The sequence below is a fragment of the Mastigoproctus giganteus genome, chromosome 4, assembly GCF_048544385.1.
Source record: "Mastigoproctus giganteus isolate SK-2022 chromosome 4, ASM4854438v1, whole genome shotgun sequence".
In the NCBI taxonomy this organism is placed as follows: domain Eukaryota; kingdom Metazoa; phylum Arthropoda; class Arachnida; order Uropygi; family Thelyphonidae; genus Mastigoproctus; species Mastigoproctus giganteus.
Window position 1 is genome coordinate 130,136,181 of NC_143578.1, and position 14,648 is coordinate 130,150,828.

At 38.8% G+C, this 14,648-nt stretch overlaps 1 protein-coding gene across 1 annotated transcript in view; it reads left to right on the top strand.

Annotated features, from left to right (window-relative positions):
• Positions 1 to 14,648, top strand: part of LOC150087062 (metalloprotease TIKI2-like) — a 354,951-nt gene that overhangs the window by 60,017 nt on the left and 280,286 nt on the right. Inside the window, exon 2 of the mRNA XM_090371789.1 lies at positions 9,393 to 9,452. Coding sequence (XP_090227915.1) covers positions 9,393 to 9,452 — 60 coding nt within the window. The remainder of the gene's footprint in view (positions 1 to 9,392; positions 9,453 to 14,648) is intronic.

Genomic DNA, 14,648 nt, shown 5'->3' on the forward strand with positions numbered 1-14,648 from the left:
CCCTGTCATTCCTCACATCTATTGCCTTGATCAAAGATATTTTATGTTCCATTCATAGCATCTCATATGCCACCCCAGAAACTAATGTGAGGAGCGTTTAATTCTTATTTCACCTCCATTCTAGTGACACTTAATCTTTTCGGTGACTTCTTGAGAGGCAAACAAATCACCACGGATTTGTTTGCCTCTCACAGTGGTTATGATATGTGTGTGTGTGGGAAAGACTTGGGTCCGAACATCGTCGAAATTGGTATAAATTTGATGGTTCTTTTACACGCTCTGCAGGGTTGGTCTCGGACGTGGGTTGCACATTACTACGATGCATAATACACTGAGTGATCACTGAATTATGAGCACCCCATCCCTAATGGCTTATGCCACATAGCGCGCAGCATAAAAAAGAAGAACAGCTTCGTACACTATAGCAGTGCAAATCAAAGTGATAAGGTAGCAGTTATGGGACGTGGTAAAGATATCATGGAGTTTCAAAAGAGAGCGTGATTGTGGGAACTCGTGCGTTCGGTGCTTCCATATCGGATACAGCATTCCTTGCCGGTTGCTCACTGTCCACTGTGCTTAAGGTGTACAAAGAATGGTGTCGAACGGGTCAAATCACCTCCCGCCGCAGAACTGTAAAGGATTACGCAAGGTGGATGTTCTTGGTTAGCGAAGGGTGTACCGCGTTGTACGGGCTCAATGGTAGGTCGCTGTGCGACAGTTCACATCGTAATACAATGCGGAGAATGCAAGAACAATATCCCAAATTACGATGCGTTGCACACTCAGACGTACGGGGGTTCCACAGCAGACAACCCAGGAGACGCCCTCTCCTCACCGCTGATCATCGTCGACAGCGAATGCTGTGGTGTCAACAACACGCTGATTAGACACTGAAGGTCTATAATCGATTGTGCTGTTCGGATGAGTTCAAATACCTGGTGCAACACGCCAACAGACACCTTCGTGTATGGCGAAAACAACGCAAGTCCATGGACCCATAGTGCCCACTATCCAGGCAGGTGGCGGTGGTTGCTTAATATAGGGCATTGTTTTTTAGTAAGAACTAGGACTCCTTGTGCGTATGGACCAACGTTTCTGGTGAGGTCTAGAGTAGAGTGTGTGTAGAGTGTGTTTAGTGTCAAACGGCACCAGTGGTTTCCCCCATCTCCGCGTGCTATACATTGTGGGTGTGAAACAGAACACTGTCAATGCCAGAGGTTTAAAAGTATATGGATTTTGTATTTGTGTAGTGTCGTGTACCGTTGTTCATCTGGTCATTTAGCCGCTGGGCCCCTAATGGGACCCAACGTTGCCCCACTCCGCCCCGTGGAGGCAGACCAGGTACACTACTTAGTTATTTACTATGGCAGGTCCTGCCACCTAATTTCCTGAGATTTCAGTGGCAAGAACCTAAAAAAAAAAAAAAAAAAAAACGCTATAGATAGGGGTCAGCCAAAAACAAAGGGAGTACTAGTTGGGCGATTTGATGTTGTTAAGTTTTCGGATGTAGGGCTCAAACAATTTGGAGTTGATTCAGACACTAGTTGTAAGTTAGAGAAGGGGAGGGAGACTGAAGACTGGGGGGAAAAGACAGAGATACGGGGTCCATAGGGAAGATGACCCCAAGTCAGTGGAGCAGGCCCATGCCCCACTAGAGTGAAAAAGAGGGGTGGCGAGAGGGGAGGACACCAGGGATGAACTCCCCCTCCCGCCAGGGAGTGGAGGCAAAAGACCACGCAAGGGAGCGTGGCTAGGGAGGCGTAAAGGCAGCGGCTGAGCTGTGCTGGTGTAGGTTCTGTCACTCCTGGGACGAAGGAAGGAAGGAGTGTTTTTTTTTTTTTTTTCCCCCCTTCTCCTGAGAGGACTGTCATATCCAGGAAGATTCTTACTTTGATCTTCAATGGGTGGTGTTTGAGTGCCTAACCCGTCTAGCAGTGAAGACAGACTGCGCAAACTCTGTAAAGGCGGCATAGCGCTGCTCGTCCATCATAATCAGGTGCTCACAATTCCGGGGATTTTCTTGCATTTTAGTGGCAACCCTTAGCCGGAACTCGTCATATTCATGGCAATCATACATCACGTGATCCCACGTTTCTTCAGCCCCGCAGTGACACAGCGGATCTTCTTCTATGCCTAGGGATGTTAGCTTCGCTTTAAAGGGTCCGTGGCCTGTCAATAGAAATGTAGTATGGAGGCCTGGTGAGTACCAGGGAGGAGGCTTTGGACTGATGAGGTTCACAGAGGGAATGAACTTTTTGGTTATCAATCCTTTGTTGGTGGTGTCCCATGTCTCTTGCCAGGTCCTGTACATAATTTCAGAGATTCTCTTCCTTTCCTGTTTGGGGTTGTTATCAAGGTTAAGAGTGATGCCTGCTGTTTCGGTGGGAATACTCTTCTTCAATCGTTGATATAATCCTCTTCTTATTACCTCTAGGTGTAGGGGTATACATCCAGCTAGCACCTGTAGAGCTGGGGTGCTTACTGTACGGCACGCCCTTGTTACGGCAAGGAGCATAGAACGCTGTATGGAGTCTAGTTTACGGCGATTTCGGTCGAGGGAGGCCCTAGTACACCATACTGAGGCTCCATAGCAAGCTATTGGGGAGGTCTACCGGTAGCTCTTAGGAGACCACGTATCTCCTGCCATGTTGCACTTTTTTTCCTGACAGAAATGAGATCTTCCAAGATGATAATGCGCCGTGCCATATGGGCCGGCACTATGGAGTGATTCGAGGAACACAGCGAAGTAATCACCATCTTGATCAGCCTCCAAATTCGCCTGACTTCAATCCAGTTGAACACCTATGGGATGTTTAGGAACGGGGAAAGTGAGACGCATCGACATGCAACCGTAATCTGTGCGACACTGTGGAAAGCCTTGCAGGTAGCATGGCTACAGATCCCTACGGACATTTTCAGACATCTAGTGAAGTCAATGCCTAGGTGAATAGCTGTTATCCGTGCGAACGGATAACAGCTATTCACCTAGGCATTGACCTCACTGATCCAAATCAGTCTTTTATGATTGGAACTGCAGCTTATCCCATTTCCAAGGCAAAATAGTTTAATTCATTCTTGAAATCCAAGAGAGTTTCTGTAGGTACGCAGTGTTCCATTATTAAATGCTTTGTTCATGATGTGCAGCTAATTTTCCTATTTATTCGACCCCTGAAACACATCACACCATATGAACTGGCGCATTATGACTCGCGTAGTCCATGCGCCATTAAACATCAATACAAACGAAACCAAACCTATTTATTCATGCTTCCCATATATTTTCTTGACCTCTCCTATACGCCGACCGGGCTAGCCGGGTGGGTAAAGGTCTCTGATTCGAATCCCGCCTCGGGCTTGGATCAGAGTAAATGCAAAACTTTGGGAGGTGCATTATGGCCACAGAAGCCGATGCGCTAACAAAAAATAAATAGACTTCTATTTCAAGCTCTTTGGTTTTAATTATGTCTCAGTTTATTTTTCCAAAGATACTGATGGCAATTTCTGAGAAGACGTACATCACCCAATACGGTTCAAAGCCCTTTAAGGCGGTGACAAAGCCAAGCATTTTAATTAGTTTTCAGAAAATACGGATAGCAAAAAAAGCACAGCTGTCTATTTATAGTAATATGAGTTACGCCTTTACGTTGCAATTATAATGAATAAAAGCACGAAAGAAGAATAGATGTGCTGAGTTCTTTTATGTCGCTCACTGTCATGAACATTTCGCCAATTCAGACCGAATTGGCTAAATGATATTGCGCTGAACTCAGCTCTTTAATACCTGTTCTCCTAACTAACTGAAAGATGTTGCCCGCTTTGTTTTTTTTTTTTTTTTTGTTCTATCCCATTTGGTTACTTTAGAAGGGTGTAGATACAGGTGAACGTTACTTCCTGTCAACGGGCAATTCAATAACCTCGAAGTGGTGGTACTTGAGTCTCAAGTTCTAAAAATAAATGAAGTTCACATTCAACCTTTCAGGATGGGTCAGGTTTCAAATTAAATTCCCCAGCAAGCTTCGTTAAATTCTGTCCAATTATCATTACACACGTGATTATATTACAGCCGATGATTTCCAAACTGTTTTCACGTGATTGCAGTTTGTTCTTTAAGGTTGATATCTTTAGAATTTTCTTAATATATTTATGAACTCTTGAAGGTTCTAAGGGCAAAGATAAATTAAATTAAATAAAGTTTATTCCATTTCCAGTTTTTTGCGCTTTATTGCGATCAGAATAAATCCTGGAAACAGTGTCATTTGGGATCTCACTCTTTCGAAATATCCACTTAATTCAATTTTGTTCCGGAGATTACACTCTCAGCTTGTCTAAAGGTATTTTATATGCGAGATCAACAAATTCGATAAATTTTAGCGGGCGACTATTGTATTTATGTTAATATATTTTTAGGAGCCCTAAGAGGTATTTAAACCTATATTAACAAACCGGTTATCATAATCCACAGCGGCAGTTTGTTTATTTAATTGAAAGAATCTTGCAACTTTATAAAAATAAAACCATTTCATTCGAAAAACTAAAAAAAAAAAAAAATCAAACTTTAAACCCGAAGTAAAATTTAAAACAATTTTGGTATCCCTCTAAATTGTTTGCGACTTCCCCTGTCATACACTGATTAAATTTGGACGTTTTAAGACGAATGCGTAGCGTAGATTTTAAATACACAATAACCGCATTCACGCTGACGTTCACTTACTGTTGCGCATGCGCCTACAGTTACTAATGTTTACCCGGTATTAGGTGAATTTTCGTTTATTTAAATAATCCATGGCTGTAAGCGAGATCACCGAATCCTCCATCCATTATGTTCCAGAAAGCCTTTCTAAAAGCAATTGCATAAGAATGTCCTAGTCTGGAATATGCACTTAACGTATTTCGCGTGATACGTTGAATATTTCAAATCCTTCCTCATCCGCCTTAAAATATTTTCTCTCTTAACGGCGCTGCTCTTTGAATTTATTAATGATCACCGGAGCCATTTTTATCCATCCTTCCTGCTTGATTATGCTGTAATAAATTGGCGCAAGGTCAGCCTTCTTCGATTTTCTAGACAGTTTAAATGAAAGCTTATCGATTGTACAAATAAACTGTAATTGTTGTAGTTAAAATGGAGGTTTTCTGCTTTTCTTTTGCATTTATGCCAATTTAGCACTTTTCAGTAATTTTTTAATGGCGAATTAGTCGCCTTTCTTTTTAACAGTGCAGCTTTTATGCATTATATCAGCGTGGCGAGGATGAAATTTACTCTTCTTTGCCTCACACGTAATGATTTATATAAGTGGAGTCATGATTGCATTTATATACACGCGATAGATTTGTTTCTTACAGTTGAATACTGAATATGTCAATTTGAGTAAAGTTAGGAGAAATAATTGCGCTTCTATCTGCGGGACAGAAGAGCAATAAGACAGCACTCTACCAAAAGAAATTTTATCAACTTATAGAAAACGGTTTGGATGTCATTACTCCAAATTAAACTAGTTGTTGAATAATTTTTCGAAGTTAAATAATTTTAATGGTGGGAGTGATGCCTTCCAGCACATACGATTAAAACTCGAAAAATTGTCTGAAGCAAAAGTGAAAGGTGGCGTTATTCAAGGCCCCCCAAGATGGAATTTAAAAAGTTGGAAGAATAACTGTAGAAATGAATATCTGATAGGCATTTAGGTGGTAAAAGAAGAGCGGAAGCTGGAGCCGAGTTATAACTAGCTTCGGGATATTCCTGAGATCACACCATTTGTAGTTGCGTTTGGTCTTTTTCAGACAAAAATTTGGTTGTCGTGAGTGAAGAGCATTGGCAATGCTGGGACATTCAGACAGTGGAAAATACGTATCGGGGAAGGTGAGTGCAGTTGTGATCGGTGATTACTGGTGTTTGCTTCGGGCTGATCATAATGATCACAAAAGAGAAGATATTAAAAGGATAATTTCTGAGTAAAATATCCTTTTTTTTTTTTCTTTTCTCAACAATTGTACCCCAATTGTTCTGTAATTATTGATGGATTTGGTATTAGTAAATAGAAGCGTTTTGTATTTTCTGTAAATTGCATAAATCTTGATAACTAATACCTACATGTAAATTTATTTTTATTATTATTATTTTTTTAATTAATTTTTGGACACTTCCAGTTGGAACAATTGTGCCAAATGGGGTTAGTTTTTATGTTCATCAGCAACTTGGGCCATATTACAACATTGTGTACGAGAGCGTATTCACAGGCCAATTTGCATGTCATCCGGGCGAAAAAACTAGGGAAATCACGGGGGAATTGGAGAGAGTAGGGGGAACCCTAATCCTAAATTGTAAATTCAATATTGATTGATGTTACGTTATGATGATTTGTAATTTCAAAGAACTGCTACATGCGGTTTGCTACTTACCGTATTTACCGAACGATAAGACACCAACGTTTAGAAAGTAAATTATTAGAAAAAAAATTATTGCATATATTTGAAACACAAACTCAGGGTGCTTACTAAACAAATTATCATTCAGATTGTACTCAACGTGTAACGCCAATAAGGCTTCAGTTCTGTAAATTGCATCGTCTGGAGACTGGCACCCATGGGGTGATCTGATTGAGGTGTTTAATACTTTGAATGGTTTGAGGAAACTCAATGCTGATGAGATTCTTCCTCTTGCTCATACTACGCACTTGAGGGCACATATATTCAAATTGAGGAAGGATGGTTGGAGAATAGATGCGCGGAAGTTGCCTACAGCCAATGGGTGGTTGATTTCTGAAACAACTTCCATCTGGTTTAAGTCACCTATCTCCTATAACCAAAGAAAAACTTCCATCTGTTGTTGTGGAAGTGGATAGTTTGAAAAAATTCAGGGAAGAACTAGACAAACTATTGGAGGGGATGGATAGGTAATATGGGATTTTTTTCCAAACAACAGAGTGGAATGCTGTAATTCTCTACAAACTGGAGTTTTTGTTTCAATAGAAACTATAGGACTTCGACTTTACAGGCATGTATAATTTCTCCAACTCTGTACTACCAGTTGATTTACCAGGGACTCTGCCAGACATAACAGGAACTTGTTCCATTGACTAACTTCTATCTCAACTTCTCCATATTTTTCGCTTCGATTGTTATATTGTTATATATGTTAATTATGGGCATTATTTAAAGATATGTTGCATACTGATAAAAATTGTAAGAAATGACCACCGTACTAGCAAAATTTCTGTCCAGGGCGAATATCTTATATTAAACTGATAAATAAATAAATTGGCCAGATACTAAGAGAGCTTTGTTTTAGTCAACCTGGACGTTACTGGCTACACGGATAAAGACATCGCTGCGTGCACTTAGTATACCTTCAGACCATAAGATGCAAAGAAATTTTAAGCAAAATTTTCCAGGTCTTATGATCCGAAAAATACAGTACTTTGTTTCATCGTTTTCCTTAAGTTCTGGTTTCAGAATAAATGAATAGATATATTTTTGTACAAATACTTCCTTCATTGTGTGTTGTTGACCGAAATTGCACGCAGTAAAGTAATTAAACTCAATATATTTATATATTTCTGGCCTAAAGTGAAAGTATTCTTCTCATTCCTTCCAAATGAGTTGCCTCAGGTTTTCAACCAGCACAAGAGTGCAAATGCAAATCGAGCTGTTAATGCACACGTGTATGGATGTAATATAATACAAATGATATGATTTGTAATACTTTGGGCACTGTGATCAAAGTAATCGATGTGCCAAAAAGAAAAATCTCAAACGTTAAAAACAAGAAGGCATTTCCGGAAAGAGAAATACCAATCGACAGGCGAAGTGCACTGTGCCAAGATGGAAGCATTTCAAGAGGACTCAAGAATTGCTCTGCAGGGAAGCTTCCACTGATATTATGGCCATTGGCAAGTGCTGCAGCCGAAAGGATGCATTTGTTGGAGAGCTTTTTGATAGGCATTAAGAGGTAACTTGAAGTTCGATGATTTTTATCGTAGTGTGCATGATGCTGTTCAAGTAATAAGCTGAGAAGTTGAAATTTCTTCTTTCCTTCTTACGTAAGTGTACGCCTCACTTTGTTTTTCGCTTTACACACACACAGTTTTCTTTCACGAGAGAGAAGAGAGACTGACATTTTATGTAATTGTCTCAGACCGAGAATTTCAAAGAAGCTTAATTCGCTCATTGACGTCTCTTTGGTTTTTCGTTACTTTTTTTTTTTTAATTCTAGCTTCTTTAAGAGCGGTGCTTTATCTCTAGAGAATTTAATGAACCTCCAAAGCTCGGTGTACCGGCATGCATACTGTGAACTATCCGCCACTTACAAACTCGTCAGACTAATTCAGAAGTTGACGACTTTTCAAAAATAAATTTTAAACTGAAGCGCTTCTCCACGTTGATCGAAGCGGTTACAGCTCGATGTTACAGGGAGAGAAAGAGAGAGAAAGAAAAAGAGATGCGTGTATCGACTAGTTTGCTGTGAGCTATATTGATATGGGTAACATTCAGTTTTATTCTAATATCATGTGCTAGTTAGGGACTGATATCATGAGGTGAATTGAAAATGAAGCGCAAGAAAGGTAGTTTCTAAAATAATAAAAAAGCAATAATCTTCAAAAAGCAGTCTGATTACTTAGCAGACAAAATGTGCTCATGGTGCCCCACAAGTTCCTTCAGGTGCCGTTAACATCGTGACCAAAGAATCCATCCCCTCTCCTTCGACTACTTACAAATGAATGAAACCAAGGGTGAATCTTTCTTTCTTTTCGTCTGGTATTGGTTAATCATACACTTCTGTTGCAGAAATGTATGCTCAGAAACTTGACAGTTGAGCGTATAGAATTGGTCAGAAAATCGTTTCGTGTTGAAGGTACAAAGGGAAACCGAAGTCTGACATAGGAACATATAAACATTATTAAAGTTCAAAGTAATAGTAATAAAATATAAATAAATACAGCTATTAGACTTTTTATGGCATCCGAAGTCAGTGGGTTTATATCTTTGTTGTTTTAGTGCTACCGGGTATAACAGTTCAAAAGTTTTTTTTGTGATATATATATATTTTTTTTTTTGTAGCAGCATTCTGGCTCGATGTTGTAATGTATAAATGTACATGTGTCAGTGTATGTTATGCTAGAATTATAGCCACCCCTTTGCTCGCTGTCTCAAAAGGTGTTTCAGAGTTGTTGGAGCTGCTGACGCCCAAACTTCGGCACAAGCTGAACAATGGATTATCTGTTGTTAGTGGGGCATCTGTTCCCAAATTTATTCAAGCACTTTATGCCAATGTTAATAAATGACCCGTAGATGCCGAACTATTACAATTAATTAACGGAAGAATTGTATTATTTTTTGCTAATAAATAAATGATGCTTACCAATCAAAGATCTTAAACTTTATTAGTTTTCTTACAGGTGATATGCCTTGCTGTGTTCTCTGTACAAGGATATGAAAGACCTGCCTTTTGTAATGAGGTAAATATAACTTTATTTTTTATATGCTGTTTGAAGCACTTGTTCAAGAGTGTTAGTAAAGTCTTGGTAAAACATTGACTACTAAGGTTATTAGTAATATCAATTTATTTCCAAAGAAGGAAGACAATATTGCAAATGGATTTAAACAGGTTATTAAACATGTAATTAAATAATTTATAAAAGATTAAAGGTTTATTAAAATTTACCTAACGGTAGACTAATACTGTGCTCATTTAATGTTATAATAATTTAAATTTATTTTGTGTTATTTTTAAATCTTGTCGGCGTACTGCTTAAGTCAAGGATGGAGCAAGGAGTTAAGGTTGTTGGGAATTTTGGAGCAATAATAACTCTGACTTTGGTCACAGTTATTGTTGTTGTTCGCTGGATGAAAAACCCGAATTTTCCTGGGAAGAAAACCATGAAAGTCTTAATCGGGACCGAATAAATAGGCCACGAAGTGAGACTGGGCCCAAAAAAGTTTCTCTCCTCTAGATGAGTCTCAAATTCAAGTCTTTTCACGCAGTGAGAAGAACGGCAATTGTAACTCCTTGCACTAACGACGAGGTCTCACCCTCGTGGGTAGCACAGTTGGTTGAATCACCGTCCTCCCCACACCAAGTAGAAAAGACCTAAGTTTAAGTCCCGTCGATGACGTGAGGAATTTTATGGGCCTTTTACACAATGTGGCTGAGTTAGTCGATCTCAGGTGAGGGTAGCATGGTTTTTCCTCCAGAAAACAGAAAATCGACGTCAGAACACACACACAATTTACAGACAATATACACGGAACAATATAGACTTTGTTCCTAAAACAAAGGAGGCCGAATTCAAAGACCTACCCGAGGTCTTTGAATCATAGTACTTTAGCTCCTATTTACCGTGTTCTGCTTCATGTGCCTATTGTGTGTTATTCTGTATAAGTCTATATGTTTCTGGTTACGGGACAATTCGCGTGGTTTAAGTGCTGAAGTCCAACTCCCTCCACCTGTGATCGTTCAACTAGAGCCTCCATTGAAGAGGCCTTTAAGAATTCCTCCTTGGGTTTTGGATTTGAATCCAGATATCTTTCTCCAGCTGAAAGCTACGTGGCGACCCCCTATACTATCAAAGAGGACCCAAGGAGTCGATGGTTCTTAAACCGCTGTATAAGGAGTGCAGCTTTATTTCTGAGGAATTAGCTTTTTCAGATCACTTATATTTACAATAATGTATTTTTACTGAAATGGAAACTAGAAATATGAAGTCTGCTGTATTCAAAACAACCAAGAAAAATCCATTAGAATTTTTTTAAAGGAAACAAATCTAAAAAACCATATGCGCGTGGTAATAAAAATATAACGAAAGTACAATAAAATAATATGGTTTTGAAAGCCGCTTGAAACACGAGCAACACTACAAATAAATGGTAAAAAAAGCAGTAAAATGAAGTGGGAGTTTTCCGATTTAACAGGCTCGAGAGATTAAACAAAAAAAATCAAAGAAAAGGTTGCGCAGAGCAATGCAATTATAATGCAGATGACATGCAAATTATGAAGGAAGATAGGCCCTAATATGACTGAGAAGAATACAGAAAAGGAAGAAAGAGAAAGGGGATGAGAATGAGAGAAAAAAGAATTAAAGCGTATTAAATCTAAAGGAATATTAAACATTGAAATTAAAAGAAATAATACAAAAGCCGTAACGAAAAAAAAAAAATTGACAGACTCAGAAACATACCACACGAAAAGAAATGCGGAGAAAAGAAAGAAAGAGAAAGCTGAAGTTAATTTAAGGTTTCCTCGTGTTGATGTAAACATTTCTCTCTATCGGATTCTCTGAAGGGAAACTAATCAAGCCTGAAAGAAACGTATTGAAACTGGCGTAATGAAAGTTCTGTCGGAAGTCGGTTTTGGGAATAAAAGGTTGCTTGATATACGTGCTCCCATACAGAAGCTGCTTCTGTATTCTAAAGTAGAAAGGTGTAGTCGGGTACACCTCTATCTGCTGAGCGTCTGTGCTCGCTTTTTATTTGTATCTAATGCATCATTTCTAATAGAAAGAGGACGCAAAAGTTGTCATGAGTCAGGAGAGCTGGAACGTAAACGGAGCCATTTTAGCCAACAGAAGAATACTTTGTTGGCTTCCATCATTAGGAGATTTTATATTGCCAGACGCATTAGAAATGAAATATTTTGTGTTTGAAAATGAATTGCCTTGGCAATTCATTTTTCACTACTATTGGTAGATATAAAATACACCAAAAAGAGACGTGGAATTACGTCTTTTGAACGCATCCTTTTTTTATGTTTGGTTATCAAGATGGTAGTACAAAACGACATTGCCCAATTTTCAAACCGTAGCAGGTGCAATTACCTGCCCTCCTGTAGTTTGTAAAGATTAATTTAACTAGTTTACCGACTTTCCAGAAGTCAATTCCTTTCAAAATAACAAGCTCTTGTTGGTACCACAACCACACAAATGAGGGGGAACAGATTAGGGTGCCCCAATGACGATATACTTTTCTAACTTCCTGTCTCTCTCTCTCTCTCTCTTGACACACCATTAGTAGAAGTGACCGATCACTGTCTAACGTATCGATTTCATGCGGTAGACCCGCTTGAGAGTGTGTTCAGGATTTACCATTGACATATGTAGTTCTTTGGACAGCCGTTTAGGCTTCTTCGTTCCCCACTGCACCATATCACTTGGCCTCGTGTTTGTTACATGAGCAATCTGTGCAACTTCATAGATGGGAACACAGTTTTAGAAACTCTTTTCCGTCTTTTTGAGGATGTCCTTGTACCGGCGATACAGCCATTCTTTTTATTTGTTTTCTTTCTTTCTCTTTATCAACTCCGTCGGATAAGTTTGATCGCTACGTTCGCTATTAAGAAAATTACTCTAAGAAGAGGATGCGAGTGTAATTTTAAATTTCTTTCTTTCTTGCAATGATGATTCCAAACATGAAGGGTTGTCGAAACTAATACGTCGATCAGTTGAGCGCTGGAAATACGAGGAAACTTTTTATAAAGTTGGACTTGAATACCGTATCTGGCGACTATAATTTTCAGGAAATAGAATACGAACGAAGGGTGTTCCAGCGATTGGACAGAATGGGAGAATCAATAAAAAGAAGGAAAGTTAATCCGAAGAGTTAAAAGCTGGATCTTTAATGGATGTTGGCTAGTTGCCGCACGTGTTCTAAGAAGTTTAAAAGAAAGTGGTGGAAATGTAGACGCCAGTTCGGATGGCCAGCTCGTCCCCTCGAGAATAGCTGTAGAAATGGCCTGTGGGGTGGGAGAGTTTATTGATTAACCTAATCTCTTTCTTTTGAACAGAGTTGAGGAGTTTTAAGAGAGCCATACTAGCCGCGATAAAAGGGATCTGTTGTAGAACGGATTTGAAGCTCGTGTAAGATTAATATTTGTACGGAAATGAAATAGCACTTGACACTAGAGAAATTTTTTATTTTTTGGATGCTGGGAAGTTATAATTTGCATGTGAAATACAGGGTTGCGCACAAAAATGTATCACATTTAGAAAGTTTACGCTATAATTAGTGTTATTTGGCACACCAATCGATTCAGCACCTTATAAATTTTGTCTGTTGCAGGTAAATTAAAGAAATGGCTTTCCAGTTCACACATGAACAGAGAGAGTTCATTGTGCAGATCTTTATAGAATGTAAATCTCTGTGCGGTGAAACGGCATTTCAAAGGAAGCTTTGCTGATTTATCATGCAAATTAAAACTGATACTGCAAATTGTGAAAATAATCTGGAGAATTTGGCTTTTAATTAATTTCTGTGATTGATTTATAAACAGTTAAAATAAAGGAACGTGTAATTGAGGCAGTGATTTTTCTCCCTTCAGAAGAACTAGATGGATATCTGCAAATGTTAATGCACTAGGAAACATGCATCAATGAAATAGGAGTGTAGAGAATCAGACAAAACAGCAGCTAACTCTGGATCACAGTCTTTAACAGACACGGGAGAAATGCCATCATAAACAGTGGTTCGAAATATTAAGGTCGAGAGTGAATGGAATGTTTTTGTTGTGGAAATGAGGAATGGAATTTGTGCTTCCGTTCAATTTGACATTATTATGATGTTATGCCAAACATTGACGCTGAGTTTGTTTATGCTGCCAATGGGAGTACCATGGAGAGATCGACTCTAATTTATCGTTGTTTTCTGGCGACTAACATATACTTGGATAGATTATTAGCGAGGAAAGATTGGAGGCTCTTCAGTTAGAAGTTAAGTTTAACAACTCTACTCCCAGTGGACGGATTTTCATGAAATTTTATATTTGGGCTTTTTCAGGAAATGAAATTGGAAATAAAGTCAAAATGTTTATGTTTACTCTGGAAATCAGGGCAAACATAAAATACAGCAACCGCTGAAAGGGACGAATCGTGGAGTGAATAATTAAAACAAGATATGATTGGCATTTTGAGACACCTCTGTTGAGATTCAGTTAGATAGTATCAATGGGTTTTGAAGAAAATCAAAATACTTATTTCGAGTCAAATCTGAAATCACGTATAGCTGTTTGTGAAGTAAATATTGAAGTATTTAATTTTATTTTATTTTTAATTTTTTCCGATGACTTTCCATGGTTCGCTATGATAAAGGTTAAGTGACATAATTCTAAATGATGATATTTTAAGAACTTAAACTACAATTATTTTTAATTTAAACGAAAATAGACGGTGTTATATATAAGACTAAACCAGAAACTTTTCATCTCATATCCAGTCTTGAAATTCGGTTTACTGTTGTACCCTCGAAATAGAAACAATTTTGTTTCTCACCATGATGTCCTCTATATCCTCCAGGGATATCATTTATATTGCAGGGCAGAAGAGTTAAAAAGAAAAGAAAAGAAAAGAAAAGAAGGTAAAACTTGATGGCGGTTGGAAATAGTTGTGGCTGCTTCATGCTTTCAGGTGAAAAGACAATAGTATGGCATCAGCCAATAAAAACGATCTACCACCTAGCATTTCTTGGTACTATGGAGGCTTGAGATTCCCCTCGACGAGCCATAGTGTTTAGGGTAAGGCCCCACCTGTGGTCTCCCACAAGTGCTCCATCCCTCGACGGGGCGTGGGTGTAACGCCCCAACCCATGCTTAAGTTGGATCATAGCTGGGTGGCCTCCTCCAGCATATTTGAACATCGTAAAGGTGTGCGAGAAGTCTAGCATATATA